The sequence below is a fragment of the Trachemys scripta genome, chromosome 4 (genome assembly GCF_013100865.1).
Source record: "Trachemys scripta elegans isolate TJP31775 chromosome 4, CAS_Tse_1.0, whole genome shotgun sequence".
NCBI classification, from domain to species: domain Eukaryota; kingdom Metazoa; phylum Chordata; order Testudines; family Emydidae; genus Trachemys; species Trachemys scripta.
In genome coordinates this window covers 84,101,105-84,120,780 of record NC_048301.1, presented here as the reverse complement: position 1 = coordinate 84,120,780, position 19,676 = coordinate 84,101,105, and the positions used below count along the sequence as shown (strand labels likewise).

Sequence of the window (19,676 nt, the reverse complement as noted above, 5' to 3'; positions counted from 1 at the left end):
TCTGGGATCCAGAGTGACACTAATAATGCATTTCACATAGGCCACCTAACCATCAGTGGCTTCATCACTACTGACCTGACAAGATTGGAAATAGAAACCCAATAGAGCTCAATTCTCTCAGCCATAGAGTCTCTGGGATGTAAACATTTTTATACACTCATTAGTCTGCAAATTATTGCAACACTAAAGAACATTTAAAAATAATATTTCTAGGACTATGGCTGATAAAAGTGCTCTTTCCACAGATTATTTCTTCTGTAAATATGAAGGCAAGATCTAGATAAGCTATTAAGAGCACAGATAAGAGGCTTAGCTGAGGTAAAAGCTGTTAAAGTTGTTTGCTTGGAGACTCACAAAATTAAATTGTGATAATGTTTTTCAAAAGAGAAAGTCATATTCAGAGATCAGTTGTAAGCTCTTTAGAAGACATTATATTGACTTTCATTGAAAATATCCAATTAGACTACACTTAAGACATTAATCACCTTCTTTACAAGATTCTTCTCTTCATGGATATTCTGTATATAGTGTCTGTGAACTGTTTACTTCCATTTCTCCATATGCACATGTAACTCATTAGCAACAATGTTCGTTGCATGCGTGAATGGACGAAACAAGAGACATTAAAGTCTGATTTATTTCTTAAAAATGTCCTCTCTTTTGGGGTTGAGGAACTGTTTTGTTTGTTCTCCATTAATGCTCCTTGATTGAATACCACTATCTGTTGACTTTGGCTTTAAACAATTTCCTCTTTGGATCCACATTGTGTGATATACAGATTGTGCTGCTGTTGTGCACTTTTGGATCTCAAACTAACATGCATAATATAATAATAATACTTTGAACTTAAATAATATCTTCCATTAAGGGCTCTGAAAACCCTCTGTAAACTAGGTATTATTACCATTTTACAAATGGGTAAAATTAGATATATATTTCATTTTATCCATTTGTAAAATGGAAATAATATATATAGTTTGGGAGAATTGCCTAAGATAACACACTGATTAAGAGGCACTATTGAGAAAACTCAGGAAGCCCAATGTTTGTTCCCCCAATTCTAACCAACAATGCACTGCCTCCTCTATTTATGTATCACTGCAGGAATGTCCACAAGGACTGTAACCCTAATGCCATTTGTTTGTCTGCTTAATATTTCATGTATTTATATATAAATTATATATGCAGATATGTGCATATGGGCACTCCTGCTGCTCTCCTCTTCACCACTGACGCTTCCTCTTGGTTCTGCGGCCAGCATGCGTACATGCAGGTGTAACCGTGGCAAAGGCAGAATATATAATGAAATATGAAATTAATCCAATTGTGAAGCTTATAGCCACATGGCTTCCCAAGCAGAAGGATCAGTTCCAAAGCTCACATTAGTCTGGAGAATGCATAAACTAACTAGATAAAGAACTCTACAGTGATACCCCAATTATGAGACATGTTAAAGACATACTTTGTTTATAAACAAAAACACACAGTTCTCTAAAAACAGAAAGAGGGATGAAGGTTGGAGACACACCAAAGACTTACCAGCACAACTCACATTTGTACTGCAATGTTGTTGCTAAAAGTCACTTGGTGAACATGTATTGTTAATTATCAGCTATTCCTGGCAGTGGCAGGAATTTTAGAATACACAGGACACAGGAAATTACTTTACAACCCAGAGCATCTTAATCCAAATCAATTTCAGCACACTTCTTATTCAATAGACACAGTAAGTTAAAATTGGTTTTATATTTCTCAGTGCAGCAATGGGAGTGTCCCCATTAATTTAGTCATCAAATTGATGAATGCTGTAGAGAGCTACTCTCCTTTCTTGTACAGATGTAATGACTGATTTTATGATGAATGAGCAATTGTCAAAACTCCAAACTTTCAAAACAAGAAATAGCTTGTTAACCTATCATTTTAAATCTGGGAAATGCAAACATGAAGCTAAAGCACACTACTTCTCAAATTATTCAGACAGAATGTGACAATGTTGGGGTTTCCCCAAAGTTATAAACTAATGCAAAATGCCAAAGGAACTAGCTTTATCTAATCCACAATCTGTGAAGTCTGAAATATTAAAAAATGGAAAACATATCAAATACATAGTTCCTTAGGGGCTCTTGAGGAATATTTTAGTCAAATCTGGCAAGATGTTGAATGTCTGCTGCAAGCTGCTAAAGCAAGATATTAACTACGCTCAATTCCCAAAGATTTCAATGCTCAGTATCTTGTAGAACTAAGCCCCTAGTGTCCAAAACTCTGATCTTTACCCCGTTTCTGGGGGACCAAATATTAGAACTCACCAAAAACAAGGCACTAGGAATAACCACATAAATTAAATTCCCCCTATTGAGGGGGAAACAAACTTCATTTAGCCCACTCTCGTTCATTATATACAATGCACAGAATTAGTTATCTAGACATCTTCCAGGACCTACCTGAAAGGTCTTCGAGACCAGGCTGTCCAGTTTTAGTGTAAAGAGCAGTATCCATGCTCACCCCTCCCGTGCCGGACTCAGCTGTTACATTCCCTTCATTGTCTGTCTGTGATCTTAAAGGCAACACAAATAGAGATATGCAGTCACTCACCACCAAAAATATATCAAGTGTAACATTGATAAAACTGCACTCGCCATCATCCACTGTGTCCTTTTCTCTAGAATACACTAGCAGACTGACTTTACATAATTCATTAGTCCCATGTTGAGCTATGTCCTAGAAACGGAAACAGGCACTGAACTGTAAAAAAAAAAATGAAATATTCATAGTCAAATTGTAGACTTCACAGACCCCCAGACACTAAGACATTTCAGATTTTCAGCAGCACACACTGGGCTGAAACCTTGATCTTCATTAACAATGGAGTTTATATGTGACAGTTCTTCACACCTGTGCAGAATTCCCTTTGTAAACTAGCAATGTCACCAGTTCTTTTTTTAAAAGAAACAGCTAGGTAAAATAATAACAATTGACTGCAAGAAGAACTTTGGACATGGTATTATTCAGTGGAAGGTGTTTTTCTAAGAATCTGCTTTTCAATTATGTATTAGTATAAATCTGTGATCACTTCATTTTACTGGTTACACTATGTTTTGGATCTTAGGACCACAGCAGTTAGCAGTTAGAAGTTCAGCCTCCTTTAAGTGCATGAAAGAGTTCCTAGACAGGAGGATACAGAAGCTATTTCACTGATACTACTCTTGATCTCAGCTAAAAGACCATGTGGAAACATACAGTAGGGTATAACAATTTCTCTGTTTGCAGTTTAAAAAACCAGGAGGAGAAGTATATTTACAACCGATTATCTGCTTCTCAGCTTCTTGTGTAGGGGTTGTGGGCAGGGGAAGGGGATGGCAAGATTGTTCCCAGTGATTCCCAGATAGTGAACTGCCCCCTTAGAGCTATTGCCTACTGAGATAGTTTAGAGCAAATCTGAGGCTGCTCTTGTAACATCTGAGGCTAGGTCTATACTACGGGGGGGAGGAGGGAGGAGTGTTGACCTAAGATACGCTATTCGAGTAGCTGAAGTTGCATATTTTAGGTCGACTTACCTGGCTGTGAGGATGGCGGCGAGTCGACCGCTGCCGCTCCCCTGCTGACTCCGCTTCCACCTCTCGCTGCGGTGGAGTTCCGGAGTCGACGGCAGAGCGATCGGGGATCAATTTTATCATGTCTACACTAGACGTAATAAATCGATCCCCGATAGATCGATCGCTACCCACCGATCTGACGGGTCGTGAAGACATGCCCTCAGTGTGGCAGTCTGTCCCCTTCTAGTGCTGGCTGGGCCATAGATACAGGTTGATGAGCCTAACATAGACTTGGGCTAGGTCTACACTACCCGCCAGAATCGGCGGGTAGAAATCGATCTCTCGGGGATCGAATTATCGCGTCTCGTCGGGACGCGACAATCGATCCCCGAATCGACGCGTTTACTCCACCAGCGGAGGTAGGAGTAAGCACCGTCGACGGGGAGCTGCGGAGGTCGATTTTGCCGCCGTCCTCACAGCGGGGTAAGTCGGCTCCGCTACGTCGAATTCAGCTACGCTATTCACGTATCTTAAATCGACCCCCCCCCTGTAGTGAAGACCTGCCCTTAGCTAATAGAGCTGGATCTTTGAATTCAGGCAGTAGAGGACCCATGCATTAACATCCTGATGTGCCAGATTCAAACCCTGCTGCTGACATCCCACCCTAGTGGGCAGGACCCCAAAATCAAGAAGATACACTAGCTCCTTTGAGAGTCCCCTACAGCTGTGTCTAGCACATAATGGCTCTTTAGGGCAGAGTCCATCATTTTGTTCTGCATCTGTACAGCTCCTAGCACAGTGAGGTCTGGGGCTCCTAGGCACTATGATAATACGAATAAACAACAATAGGCAGAGTTTAAAGTTTGGAACAAACTAATGCTACAAATTATATTCCTCAGCTCTTCCAAATAGGTGCACACTATTAGTGATTGGATCCCTTTTTATTAAGCATGGATTTACTTTTCCTCTTCATTTTTCAAAAAAACAAGATGATACATTTTGACCTTTCACTTTGACTTCTGGCTGGGCAAGTAAATATGATATTTTTTTCAAGTCTGCAGCAGTTTTTCTGGCAGAATTGTACAGTTTGTTTTGCATTCTTTCGAAAGGTCAAATAAATATTACCTTGAGACTACCAATCTGTTATTAGAGTTATAAAAATAGTATGGTTAGCAGCTCAGCTGCTTTCATGCTTCAGATAATACTAGTATTGAAAACACTGAATGGAGATCAGCTCCAAGTCAGTTACTACACTGGGTTTTATTTTGGCTTTTTCATCAGGACATTATAGTCATAAACAGACAACAATCCAATGCCTAACTCACCCTTGCATCTTCATGGGGGTAAGAAATGTAACAACTGAGATCTGATCATGAATACTGGGGGAGTATTTGAGAGGCCAGCTCAAAATGTTTTTTAATTTTATGTCCATTTTTTCAAAAGTGTGTGTGTGTGTGTGTATATGTACACATATGAGCACTACTTGTCCTTTTGGCTACTATGCAAAGCAGTTTAACTTATGTTATGTCCCATGTTGGGGGACAGGCTCAAACACAGAGGTCTTTTCAATCTTTATCTACAGCATTATAATGCTAAGAAATGCACTGGCATTCTCCAGCTCAAAACAGAGAGCTGCACCTCTAATGGGTTTGTAAACAAACAGCAGGCTTGGTCCAGCTCGCCATCAGGCAAACATAAGATACTGCACTGGTGATGATTTGAAAATAGTGGGTTTTGGAGCAGGGTGAATCCAGAAATTTTAATATGTATTTTAATAGTGACACCAAGAAGAATGTAATATTAATATGTATCTAAATCAGGTTAATCATTCACAGGTGGCTCATTTTCATGCACTGGCACAGCAGGAAGTGTGCGCAGCTTTTTATAAATATCCTGTACAATGCAGAAAAACAGTATTGGCCTGATTATGTCCAGCAATGGGCAGGTGCCCAAGAGGAGGGGGCAGAAGGCACAAGGATCCCACTTTATGTTCCATATGGGGGCCGAACATACTATCAATCCTTTTGCTTCCCTGAGGGCAAGGATTGTTCCATGCACCTTTGCTACAGATCTGTGGAGGAGGCAGGGCTATGGCCCAGCTCCCCTGAGTCAACACCTACCAACAGAGTAAAACCCACTAATTGGGGAATGAATGCTTGACCCTAACCAAGGATCGAGCTGCAGCCATGCTCTTCCTTCAGTCCTAGGCCTCATCTCCACTAGTGACATTTTCTATACATATCTCAGCCTTGCAAACACTGAGTTAGCTTCACCACTGTTAGCGACATCAGGAGCACTGATGTAGAGGGGCCACCAACTACTGCAACCATCTTTAACAGTATGACATATAAAAGCCAGTCTGATCAACACAATGTTAAAAATGACTAAATAGCAGCTGGACTATCTACACTAGGGCGCCGAACAGGGCACACACTCCAATGGAACTGAACTGGTGTCTCCAACAGTGGGAAGTTTTGGACAGAGCTTTGCAGACATCATACCTGCCTAAGGCACAATGCATACAGAAGCTCCCAGTGCTACACTGCAACTCCACTCAACCCACCACTGGCTAAGACTGCCACAGCTGAACCATATAAACATTACATCTAAAGCACACACACTGTATACATACTATTAATAAGCCAGTATTATAAAGTCAGCTTTAAGCGAACATAGTATCTGAGGCAGCAATAATTTACTTATTAACTGTTGGGAACAATAACTATCTCAGCTCTGACTGTTGGTTTTTAACAGTAACTTGATCAATTATGTCACTTTTTTAAAAGAACTGTCAGCACCAATGCAACTGCTATACAATTTTTCTCCCCCTGCTTCCAAGTAACTATATCATAAATGGATAAAAATTTCAGGTTCAAAACACCCTACCTGTACATGAAAGGAGCTACTGTGGCAGTGTTCGGATGGTTGTATTGCTGTTGTGGATGAGGTAGCTGAACACTCACAGTATTGCTTCCGGTAGTCTGTGTGGTACTAACTGGCCCATTGACAGCTTGGGTGCTGCTGCTACTGTTAAGAGCAGACACCCCTCCTATCCCTTTTCCTTCTGAGGAGGCTAAACTTGAAGTGGAACTGGAATTCCTGCTGTCTAGTTGGGTCTTCTGTTGAGAGAGCCCTGAGCCAGGTTTTCCACTGCGGCTTCTCTCACCTTCCTTTGCAGAAGTTGGGGCACTTGAGGATTTCCCTGTGGTGTTTTTCATTCCTGGTTTTGGTATGCCACTGTGCGAAGGGGCAGAGGCCTCCTTCTTGGCACTATTCAGCTTTCCTCCTTTAGGGATAAAGCTTGCAATCTTGGAGGACTTTTTTGGCATCTCTGTTGTAGCTGGTGCTGTCTGTTCTTCTTTTGGCTCCTCTTTCATCTCCTGCTTCTCTGTTACGGATATCCTTTTTGCGATGTCTTTGCTTTTATCCTTTTCCTTCTCTTTCTGTTTCTCTTTCTCACTGCCCTTTGGGGAACTTTTCTTATTAGTCAGTGCCCGGCTAAAAGTTCTTTGTGCAATGCCCTTCAGTGCAATTTTGGGGCTACTGGATGTTGGTCCTGGGTTGTTCATATTCCGATTTGCAGCATCTATCTCTTCACTTTCCTCAAAGCTGGGAAGTGCCTCTAGTTTTTCACAGCTAGTGTCCCGTGACCCTGAGCACTCAAGGGATGTTCCTCCTGCTCTGGAGCCTCCTTTGCTATTGAAGAGTTTTAATTTCTCAAGCATGGATTTTTGACCATTGGGAGTGGCTTTGACCATTTCTGAAGGTGGTTTTGGAGACTCTGGAATTGGCTGCTTTACAGATAACATGGAAGACGTGGCTGTGTGCTTCGCACTAAGGGACTTGCTGCGCCAGGGTTTAATGGCAGAGCTGGGCTGGGGTATGGCCGATGAGTTATTGCAACTAACAGCATTTGTACTGCTGCTGCTTTGAACTGAAGATGGTACATTTTCATTCATTCCTGTGGACTGGGAGGCTGTACTGTCTGCTGGCTCTGGGAAAAACAAACAAACAGTAGTACCTGGTATTAAAACAGCTCTGATTAATGCAATTCCTTTCCACCGTAAAAGGGCTGGTGCTTTAGACTACTACTACTAGGAGAGAAAGATTTCTCATTATTACAAACTACAGCAGTGTCACTAAACAAAGTAAGACTGCTACTTTATTGAGGGGAGGGGAAAAAAATCAAAAAACTCTCACTATGGCAATTTACATGTATTCACAGTTTTACAAACACACCTAAATGAAGTTAAACATGCAAAAGCCAGATGTGTTTTAGAGAGTCCTGTAGATCTACACTGCATCTTCATTAGAAATGACATGTGCATTATTATCTGACCAAGGCTTTCCCTCTGCTTTTAAAAAAAATCCTTACTGTTCAAGTTCATTTCTTAGAAAAACCTCAAGTGTATTTAGAAAGAAAAACTGCATGGAGAAAAAGAAAAAAACAACACTGAAGTTATTTCCAGTTAATGGTGGTTTCAAATTCTGATATCCATTAAAAACAGAGGCAATCCCATTCTGCAAAAATAAAACCAATTGTATCCTTATTCATGGAGTGAACCTAAGTGATACATTTTTATCTAATAACTACATCCAGCTGCAAGAAGAGCTAATGTCAGTAACTGCAAACCCTTCTTCAGAGAGCATGAATCTCTTGTTTATTTAGTTTTTTTTTTAATGTTACTTGCTTTTCTTAAATAATAAATTCAGCACCTAAAGAGAGCTTGAAAATCACACTGGCTTACTCACCTATCAGTGGCCACTTCTCCTCTTCCGAAGTTTCTCTTTGCAAAGTTTCCCTTCTGGAGACGTTACTCTCTCAATTATCACAAATATGTTTTCTGTTAAACAGCTCATGTTTCCAATTAACTTTTGTCATCCCTAACTGTTCGGCTGCCCAGCAGCCTGCTGGGGATTAACGGCTTTTACCTATATTTCCCTGCCCTCTAGCAATAAAGTAAACTGAATATAGAGCTGCTTTTTTTAATTTAAAAATAAACAGCAGTTGAGAACGTACGTTTTCAGCAGCCGGAGCAGCACTGTGAATTCAGTTCTGTAAATCATGAACCGCTGCAACCACACAGGGGCTGTTTTACTTCACTTTCAGCTGCTCACTGAAGATATAGCTTTGTTAACCTCACTCGTATGATCCAAACCAGACCTCCCGAAGATTTAAAGCACATACATCTTTATGACTTAGTGTAGATCTGTGTTTTTAGGAGTGTTGGAGATCCCTTTATAATACACTCAGAATCATTTCACATTGTTATGTACCAAATGGAATAACAGGAATTAATGGTAATTTTTTTAAAAGAGAAGTCATTACTTAAATGGGAAGATTTCCAGTGCTCTGTTATTAAGTTTTTCTTGGGTAGATGGAGAGAGGCAATGGTTACCTCAATATACAGGGGCACCAAGGGCTTGATTCTGAACTTATTTACCACAGGTTTAACTAGAGCAACTCTATTGACTTCAATGCAATTACTCCTGATTTACTCCAGTGTAGGAGCAGAATCAAGTCCCAAGTGTCCTACATCCTATTCTGCCAGGTGGTGCTTGAGTGCCACTCTCTCTGCCTGAGCTCAGCACTTCAACTCAATCATAAGGATTAGGGAGTGTGGAGCAAATGCACTGGATGGTATAGGAGTCACAGGGGGAGGGAAAAGAAGGATTCAGTGCCATCAACTCTGCCCCAGCTATGAGGAAAAAGGGGATGAAAAAGACAGGAGCTGCTTGAAGAGCAGTCAGTGATATTGTCCCCTCCCAGTTTTCAAAATGCTGCAGCACCACTGCTTTTCACTCCAGGTTTCTGGCAGTAATTTGGTTCTCTTTGCTGCCACTTCCCCCATCCATAGCAAGGAGGAAGCAGGGTAAGAATTGTGCCTGAAACACAGTGCCTCTAAGGCTACATCTACACAACATACCACTGGCAGTGGTGCATAGCATACATGTAGCTACACTCCGCAATGAAAAGCATACCATGTCCACACTCGGTGCGTAGCTACGCATGTCAGCGAAAAGCTGTCTGGGGGAAGCTTTAGCAGCTCCTTGGTGCCAGAGCCTTTCACTGCTGCCAGAGTTGCTCCAGCAGCAGAGAGCTGCCAGAGCCTTTCCTGTAGCGGGTAAAGGCTCCAGCTGCAAGGAGGCAGCAGGACACTACAAATAGCAGTGTAGACAGGGAGACAGGACTTGGGCGAGTAGAAAGCCACATAGGGTAATGTATTCAGGTACATACACATACCCTTCATACCCTTTACCATCTACACTATTTATACCCATACTAGGGCCCAGGGACAGATTAACCTTTTGTGGGCCCCCCATAGGGGTAATGGAGCATGACACGAGGGGGAAGGGGGTCGGTCTCCGGAGCGAAGGGCCAGCCAGGGGCAATGGGGCATGGCACGGGCGGCCCCGCTTTACCCAGCCCAGTGCGAGGGCACTATTTACAAACCAGCAGATACCAGACGCACAATGGCCCACCTTCCCCTATGCTGCCAGCACGCACCTTCCCCTCAGGGTGGGCCCATGCCGTGTCCCACAGGCCCCCTGCCCAAGAACCAGAATAGCCCCCCCCCAATTCCCTATGGCCAGAGCGCCCCCCCCAGACCAGGGGACTGGTGGGGTATCAGGGCATAGTGCAAGCAGAGCAGACTGGGGCCCCTTCTGAGCATGGGCACAGACACACATGAAGAGAAGGGAGTTACCTCACAAGTGGAGAACCAGTGTTGACAGGGCCAATTCGATCAGGGTGGATGTCTACCCCCAATAACAGATGAGGAGGTGTCTATTCCAGGAGAGGCAAAACTGCTTTTGTAATGAGCGAGCCACTCTATTATTGGGAGTGGACTACATCCATCCTGATCGAATTGTGCCTGTCAACACTGGTTCTCCACTTGTGAGGTAACTCCCTTCTCTTCATATGTCACTATATAATGCCTGCATCTGTAATTTTCACTCCACGCATCTGAAGAAGTGGGTTTTTTACCCACAAAAGCTTATGCCCAAATACATCCATTAGTCTTTAAGGTGCCACCAGACTCCTTGTTGGTTTTACAAAGGGAAGTATCAGAGCTAGGGTTAGAACTCAGGAGTTCCTGGTTCCCAATTCCCCTCTTTTAATCTCTCTCTTTTCCTGTCTACTCAATCCCAACTCCCCTCCCCCCGCCCCCCGCCAATCCCAACCTTCTCTCTCTCCCACTCTCTCTCACACACACACAGTGGCCACTGGTCCCTCACCACACACACTTAAATGTGGGACCCAATTCTCCTCTTACTTATACACATGCAAACTAGCGTAACTCCAGTAACTTTAGATGAGTTACTCCTGATTTATGCTGGTGTCAATGAAGTCAGAATTAGGTCGTTGTGAAACATTGGAGTATTGTACTAGATGGGGGGGATTGGAATAATCTATGAACCAGTATAATGCAATTATTAGTTTCTGTATCTAATACTTTCCAGGGAAAACCATTTGTTGTCCATGAATGTCTGACTTTGCATCTCTGCTTTTATTATAAGATGTGTAAAACCTCATGAAGCCAGATAGCCAAATTAAAACTGTTCTGTGGAGGGGCGGAAAATTGCTTCAATATAAGATAATTCCAATCATCGAGGATTATCTGTTCCTTTGTTACAACCAGCTTGCCAAATGTTTTTATTCCTACTAAAACCAACCACTTATATTGGTAAAAGAATTGGGTTCTGCTCCAAAAGCAGGGCCGGCTCCAGGCACCAGCTTATCAAGCAGGTGCTTGGGGCGGCTGCTCTGGAGAGGGGCGGCACATCCAGGTATTCGGCGGCAATTCGGCAGATGGTCCCTCACTCCACCTGGGAGCGAAGGACCTTCCGCCGAATTGCCGCCGCAGATCGCGATCGCAGCTTTTTTGTTTTTGTGGGTTTTTTTTGTTTTGGCTGCTTGGGGTGGCCAAAACCCTGGAGCCGGCCCTGTCCAAAAGTGTGTATTAAAATGTTCTTTTTCCTAACAAAAAAAAAAAAAAAAAAAAAAAAACAGAAATCCCAGCATAGAAGATATACTAGTATGAAGGGAAAGGTTCATTCAAAAGAGCATTGACCCGATGAAAAGCTGAGTGAGTTTTATGATAAGTTTATTAATTCCCTTGTGTTCCTTTGTGGTGGAGATGTTTTCTTTCCTCGGCAGCCTACATTAACTAAATTGACAACAAATGAAATGTGTTCAAAACCAAAAGACAGCCTAGGCTAAATAATCATTTCTCTCCTCATTTCAAAGACAAAATGTTGGCCTGAAGTCCATTTTATTCCCAATGTTTCTGTTAAAAAGATGTTGGTGGTCTAGTACCAATGCCAATATACACTGTAATATGGGTAAATCAGATTTCAGCTGCTCTTGTAAAACCTTAACTGCATCTGCAGACCTATCAATTTGTGATGAGAAAAGAAAATCTAGAGTCTTATGATTTAAATTACCCACTTAAATCTTTGAGAGCACATATTATAATAAGGGCTAGAGAAAATAGATGCTATTTCCTATGATTTGTCAAGCTAAGTCTAAACAAGTGCATTCTCATTTGTTTCAACTGAAAACCATCTGAAATGCAGTCACTAGAAGCAGCAAAAAGCAGCACTTACATAGATGATGTTCTCAACATTCTCAGTAAAAAGGTCAAGATCTTTACAGTATCTTTCCATTAAAGCATATAAAGATCCCTTGATTTCACAGCTATGGGGAACAAACAAAATGTTCTCATGAAAAGACAAATCCTTAGTCCAGTGCATAGCTTAAGTAACCAGGCTGCATTCTGTGTAATAGATGCAGAGAAGAGAGAAATCCACACTTGAAGTCCAGGTTAGGAAGTGGTAGAAGACCTGTTCTATGGCCATTATTCTAGTCTCACAACGGCAGAAGGCTGTTGTGTTGCTCCATTCCCAGGGTAGAGGAATGACTGGTGTATCTCGATTCCTCCCCTGTCCAGCCACCAAACCATCCTCTTTCCTGGCATACCGAAGGAGTACAGCAAAGAAGGCTTCATACCAGATAGCCTCATTAGTAATTCATCATGCTTGGCAAACAATGTTTAGGGGTTATTGAGGCTTACATATTTCTATCAGGAGTCTACTGTAAAATTGGACTTTTTCCACAAGCTTAAATAATGAGCCCATGTACAGAAGAATCTGCTTAATGAGGTAGCTCTGCACATGGCCTTTGTCAAAATTAGCAAACTTTATGATTAACAAAAAAGGTACCATTTCAATAGTAATGCTGCTGCCTATGGAGCTGTAATGAGCATACTGCCTGACTGGGCAGGCCCTCTGGTATGGGAGGATGCACTATCTGCCGTGGAATAGTGACCGAGCCTATGCCAGCGGCAGGGGCAGCAGCCACCACATGAGGTGCACAATCATTTTTTTTTCTTTAAAAGCAGAGATTCCCAGAAAGGGAAATGCTCTGTGATCCCATAGTGAAGTGTACAACAAACATCTCATTTAACAGAAAAGAAATACACTTCACTGAACTGGATAGAATCGCTTGCTTCCACTTTTACTCATAGGATTTCTATCAAGATGTTTCCCCTTTAGAGGGGATTTAATTTTCTGTAATATGAAACAAAAGTCACATTTATTCCTTGAAATCTGGAGCATTATTTCCCCCCAACAGGAGGTAAGCTCTATATGGTAAACTTCAATTGCTGTTTTGGATACTCAGCACTTCTGAAAACCGGGTCCAAGATCTGTGGAAATGTCAGTCAGGAAACTTTCACATTTCCGCAAAGTCCTCTTTTGTTCACGTTAAGCTGCAGTATTTGAAACAACAGTTCAGTTGTTTGTGGGTTTATTTCATTAAGACTCAGCAGTTTCTGAGAGTGGAGTGGGGGAAAAAAAGCTGGAGCCCAGACAACACTTTTCGCTCATTGTCTTGACATAACTGACTAAGACACTTGAATTCCTTGTTGTTTTTGTTTAGTTACAGTAAAACTCAAAAGACTCTCCACATGACTGGCTAAGAACAAGGCCAGAGGGACCTCTATCGTCCGAATACAAGTTATGCCATTATGAAATAATGAGACAAGTGGACTGCCTTTCGAAACTAGTGAGTTTCTAATTTAAACCTAAACAAATACCACCCCTGTTCATTGTTCTTAAAGATTTCTCTCATTTGTAAAAATAAATCCCTGAAGGCCTAGGGTGACAGAGCCATCAAAAGGCATTAATGGGCTGCAGACAAGGGGCTGTAACTGCACCCCCTCACTTGGATGATATACGTAAGTTAATATTCAGTGTTCCAATCTGGGCACACTTTAACTACAGTCAGAACTCTGATAGAGAAATGGCAAGCACTAGGAAAAATTTAGACTGATAATACTGAGCAGGCACTCAGACATCAAACTAGACAATATTTGTTACTGAATGACTTACTCTGCCAATCAGTAAAGTTGTGTAACATGCAACAGTAACAGTAAAGTAACATTGATAGGGTTGCCAATTTTGGTTGGATGTATTTCTGGAAGTTTCATCACGTGCCATAATCTGTAATTAAAGATTAATCTTTAATTCCTAGAGACTCCAGAACAATTCTGGAGAGTTGACAACCCTAAATATTGGTACGCCTAGTCTCTCTCTCCTGTTCTCTGCCTGCGGAACACAAAGTATAGTCTCCTGAGATCAGACTAGATGATCTGATGGTCTCATGTGGCCTTAAACTCTCTCTAGGTATGACATCAACACATTCTAAAAGACTGAATTTACATTTTGAGTGAGTCGATCTGAAATCTGTATCTGTACAAATACTTGGCTAATGTTTGTGTTCATACCAGTGCACACACACGAACACAAAATCTGTTAAACTTGGCTATCAAAATGGCCAATGCCCACAGGCGTGGTCTTTTCTGCTGCACCTGCTGTAGTTCTATGAGCAACTCCCTCTTATAGGCCAGGATTTCTTCCATCTCTGCTTTCTGACCAATGAGACTGCCTTTCCCGCTCTGACCTAGTTGGTTTATACAAGGTCTGGTAGCTGGAGTGGAGAAAAAAGTCTGCCAGCATAGAAGAGTTTCAGCATGGACGTCATTATGTACTTTCTAGTACTTCACCACATAAAGGTCCAGACGGTGCCTCAAAGCCACAGCCTGCGCTGGAGGGTAGGATGGGACATACTGTAAGCAACAGCCCTGAGGAGGAATTGTATTGACTCAGCCAGATTTCCTGCTGGGGTGCGAATACAACAGTGGCAGATCTGCCACTCCAGGAGACAGTGCAGCATGCACTCTGCTCTACCCCTGTAACTTTATAAATTAATGTGACGAAAGGGTGGGGCCATGGCTTTATTCTCCTCCTGGGGAGGTTATGATACTAGCACCAAGTATGCATTTTTCAGCTACACTATAGCTGGCCCCCACACAGGAACTGAATGTGGGGGAAGACAGTTATGCAGGCTCAGCAAAGAGGCCGAAGACCGAATGGACCACGCAGACTGAACTACTCTCTTGCCTTAGAGATGTCCCTTCCAGGTGAGGGTAGAAAAACACTGGCATTTGTGCAGCAGTGTTGGAAGCTAGTGTTGCTGCTGTGTCTGTCCTGTAGTTGAGTAGTGGACTTCAGTTTTTGTGGCTGTCCATCTGAATCAATGCACTCAGCAATAAATACATGCACATTTATATTAAAAAAAATTAAAAACTGGAAATGTGTAATAATTGTTGCAGCAATGATCAAACAACCAGGAAATTCTGGGCCAGATCCTCAGCTGGTATAAATCATCATAGTTCCATTGTCATCAAGGTTCTCAAGTTTCGATTTAAGCTTCACTATTGGGTTTTGATTTTTTTTCCTGCTGAACTGTACAAATTAAGGACACCAATTAAGTTTCCTGGCTTTTGCCGGCTGTTTCAAAACGTTATTTAAATATAGTTTTATTTTGTTTTTAATATTCCTAAAGTTTATACCAACTATGGCAAAGTTTCTCAGTCTTGTATAAGTCTATTTCAGTTGTTATTGAAACTTCAGACTCTTTCTGTTTAGGATAAAAGATCTGGGCATATTTTGAAATGCCAAATTTAGCCAGTTAAACTGTTGTAAGATTAAACACGGACATGATTTACTGCATACTTATATCTTGTCTCATAACTGTATTGTTCTGCTGGATTTACTCTGCAATGTCTTTAAGCTACCCCATGGGGTACACAATGTAAACATACAGTCAAGATTAACTGAGATGGGCCAATTGTCCTCTAAAAATATGTTTAATGAATGAAAAATATAGTAGGATAGAGGCTAGTTAAAACTGTGCAATGTGGATTTATTAAAGTGCAACAAAAATCATAACACAAAATTAAAATTACACCAATAAATAAATAATTAAAATAAGAATTCACAATGAAACATTGTAGAGTAAGATTCTAGGCTAACCAAGAAATTTGAAGCTTAACCGAGAATTAGAAATGTATATACACCGTAGTCAAAACTCCTTTCCAGGCTCCTTAAGATGTGTTTTAATGCTTCACCACTATTACATTAGATTTGCTCTAATGAGAAGCCTAAATGTAAGAAGTAGAATATAGAGATTTCCTAGTACACCATGTAAGATTTAACAGACAGAATTAAGAATGGTTTGAGGTGCATTTTCATTGCAAAAATACTGCTGCTTTGGCCATTTCTCCTGCTGCACCCAAAAGATAGAGACGCTCAGGTGAAGCTGCTGCCAGCTTGTCACCTACAGGTCACTACTTAACATTGTAAAGGCCCTTGTCAATTTCCATGTTACTTCTAGCTGCTGGAACTGAGCAGAGCAGCAAAACCATTGGCACCTGGGTGAAACTGCTTGATGTCAAACTGCTTTCTGAAGTTTGGCAGGAGAATGCCAGGGACTAAATCAGGGCTTTTTAACAGATGAGGGGGTGCCATCCCTCAGGACTGTATAAATCAATGCCATTAGTATAGCACTAGTATAGGTATTTGCTGAGGCAACTAATCAGCCTTGGGAGATAACCTTATGACAGGATTCAGAGTGGTAGCCGTGTTAGTCTGTATCAGCAAAAAGAATGGGGAGTACTTGTGGTACCAAGTACTCCTCCTCCTCCTCCTTATGACAGGAGTCAGTGAGCGCTCCTTACTGTTTTTAATCTGGGAATATATGCTGCAAAATTGCAGTGATTTTATCAAAATCTTGCAACAAAGTTCTTACCATTTCCCGAGGAGAAATTTTACTCTTTGTGCAGACCAAAATGGCAGCACCATATGTGTCCTAGCCTGGTAGCAGATACAGAAGTGTACAGCAATTTGCTACATTTTGGGGGATCCATTATTGCTGTGAGACTCTTAAGTACATAAAGCTATTTCTAAACAACTGTCAAGCACTACTGAGTCAACTTTTACTAACCTCATCCAATCTATTCTGTTCCTTTTTGTAAAGGGAACGCAGGCTTATAAACAGAGACACAAGAATGTGAGCCATTGCTGCTATTAAAGATGCTGTGCACGTGGAAGGGTGATCCCATAGACACTAAGGAGTATGCGTCCCCAAGAGAAGCCTTGGTACTTCAGCTGTTTGACTGTAATTAAAACCAGTGGAAATCAAACTACTAAATTTACACTGACTACCCATGAAAAATACTATGAAATTTGTCCCTAAAATCACAGGAGTAAATTGTGTTTAAAAACGAACTCCTACAACATTCATTAGTAACTGTTTGTACCACACAAACCCATATGAGCCAAATCCTGTGGACCTTGTCATGCAGCCCTCACTCAGGCAAATTCTTACTAAAGTCAATGAGAGTTTTGCCTGAGGAATGACAAAGTAAAAACTGAGAGCTAGATCATGACCATTATCCATACAGGGGAATAATGGCTTTCCTTGTAACTCAGCTGCATAAGACCAACCTGGATCTTGGGTCAGGATACAGGGCGAAGGAAGGCAGGGGCTGTGGGAGTAGGATAGGGGGAGATGGATAGCAGATGAAGCCACACCCCCACTCCCATGCATTGGCTAGTGCAACTGGCTGGATGCAAGATGGAGAGAAAGTTGCAACTGGTAAAAGACTAACACAGCATGTCCCCTCTCCTCTTTGGAAAAGAGGCACTCTAGAGAAATTTTGATACAGAGGGGTGTTTCTGGGGCATAATTCCTTTCAATCTAGTCTTGGGTAATGGTCACAGAATATGGCCTATGCCTTTAAACAAATGCCAATAACTGCATGAACCCAAGCAAATTCTATGATATAAATGCAAAGGATCAACAAGTAACACCAGGAATAAATATGTTCTGAAGATTTTACACCTCTTTTAGTTAAATTTAAAAAAAGCACAAGCTTCCCAGAAAAAATCTCCAACATCAGACAAATAGATCATTCAAACCAGAACGCATACACACACAAACATGTTTTCGATCAAGACAAGTCAGTCATATTGTACTGAGGATCAAATTGGACATAACGAACATTTATCAAATGCTTTCAACATAAATCATAGTATAGAAAATAGGTTAGGATTATAGTATTTCACCACTTCTGGTTTCAGTTAACACACACAGCACAACTGAAGAAAAATGCCAGTAATTTTGCATCTGTACCACTGAAATTATGGATTTGTCAAGATCAGTCACGTAAACTGCTTTGATCAGCAATTTGATTTGCAGAGGTAGGTCATCAGTCAGAAGTAACTTTAAAATCAAGTGTGAAAGAGTTACAAACAATTATTCTAAAATAGTTTTTTTTAAGAAAGGTAGGAATTTTTTTGTTTTCTCTATGCACAATATATTGTTTATTTTAAAAAGCATTTTTGTATTAAACAGTATACCTGTAGCCTGAGATTTTTTGCATTAGAGCATTTTTTTAATTTTTAAACTATAATATCAGTTTCCAATATAAATGTAACCTCCACTGTTTAACCTGGGACACAACTTCTTTGTTAAGTTATTATCTATACGGAATTAAGCAGCACGCATTTGTGGATTGTGAGCACATGTGCTTTTGGCTGTACTCAGTCCAATACGTAAAAATAATGCAAATTGTTAATTGCCCTGCATTCAGCACCTCAAAAAAAAAAATTTAACACAGTGAAACTGCTAAAATTTGTGAAGTTCCAAGCATGGAGATATTCCCATTTTATTGCAGCTAAACATTTTCATTACAAAGCAAACTCAAAAGTATAGCCAATTTACAACTTAATTTTTAACCTCATGTACTTATGCTTTCCTTTTAAAATCTCTACCCACTATTGCAGTTGTTAGCATTAATTAGCACGTGCAAAAGGGTGCTCCTTCAACCTCTGAACGTAAACATTAGATTCATATAAATTTTACAAAGACAGAAAAAGCTCAAAAACTTGTCAAAAATGTAAACAGCAAAGACTAATGAACATGGATGTTGGATTTGAGAAAAAATACTTTAACTTACTGCTATTTGTAGCATGAACCAAATGTTTCATTCTATAAAAGTTCTTTCCAGTTTTCTTCTTGCTCATGCTGTATTGATTGATAACGAGGATGATCTTTTTTTCACCTCAAGATCCTCTATTTAAATTTTCAGTCTCTAATGAACTGTTAATCTTTCTGATGTTCCCTAGGATAGAGAGACTTTCCTGCTCCACCTCTCCCCCCACCCTCACTCCATTCCTCACAGAGTTGGACTGGATGCTACTGAATTTGGCACAGTTAAAAATCAATTTCAGTGATGATCTGGCAGTTTGTTAAAAAAGGGTCACTGACTTTTCAGGATCAATTAAAGGATATCAGAGTTCTCATTTAGAAATCACAGTAACATACTGTATGTAAGGGTCATTGGTTGAGATATCAGGCTTTTCAAATTCACATTTCTATATGAATTTAATAACATACCTATTTACAATAGTATGTTCCGCTCATTGACTTAGCAGAAGAATATTTTGGGGATAGTGAATTGCAACAAATGTAAGTTAACTTGAACTACTTGTACAAACTAACTCTCCTAAAATTCATATTCTTGAAAATCTTCGACTATTCAGTACAGATGAGCCAAACAAGTTCATCAGGTTGGTAAATGCAATGATCCCAAAATGCAAACATCTGTTTAAGACCTATAAAATCAACCAACACTGGAATGATTTTTGTGACACAGAACACATAGAATTTTAAGGGTGATTTTTTTTTATTTTATTTTTTTTTAAAAGAAGAAGCTACATTGTGGTGCTGTG

At 40.8% G+C, this 19,676-nt stretch overlaps 1 protein-coding gene across 1 annotated transcript in view; it reads right to left on the bottom strand.

Moving 5' to 3' along the window:
• NAV2 (neuron navigator 2) overlaps positions 1-19,676 on the bottom strand; it is a gene marked incomplete in the record, with an annotated part of 642,501 nt that overhangs the window by 125,986 nt on the left and 496,839 nt on the right. Inside the window, 2 exon segments of the mRNA XM_034769789.1 lie at positions 2,442-2,554; positions 6,420-7,527. Of these exon segments, the coding sequence (XP_034625680.1) occupies positions 2,442-2,554; positions 6,420-7,527 (1,221 nt within the window).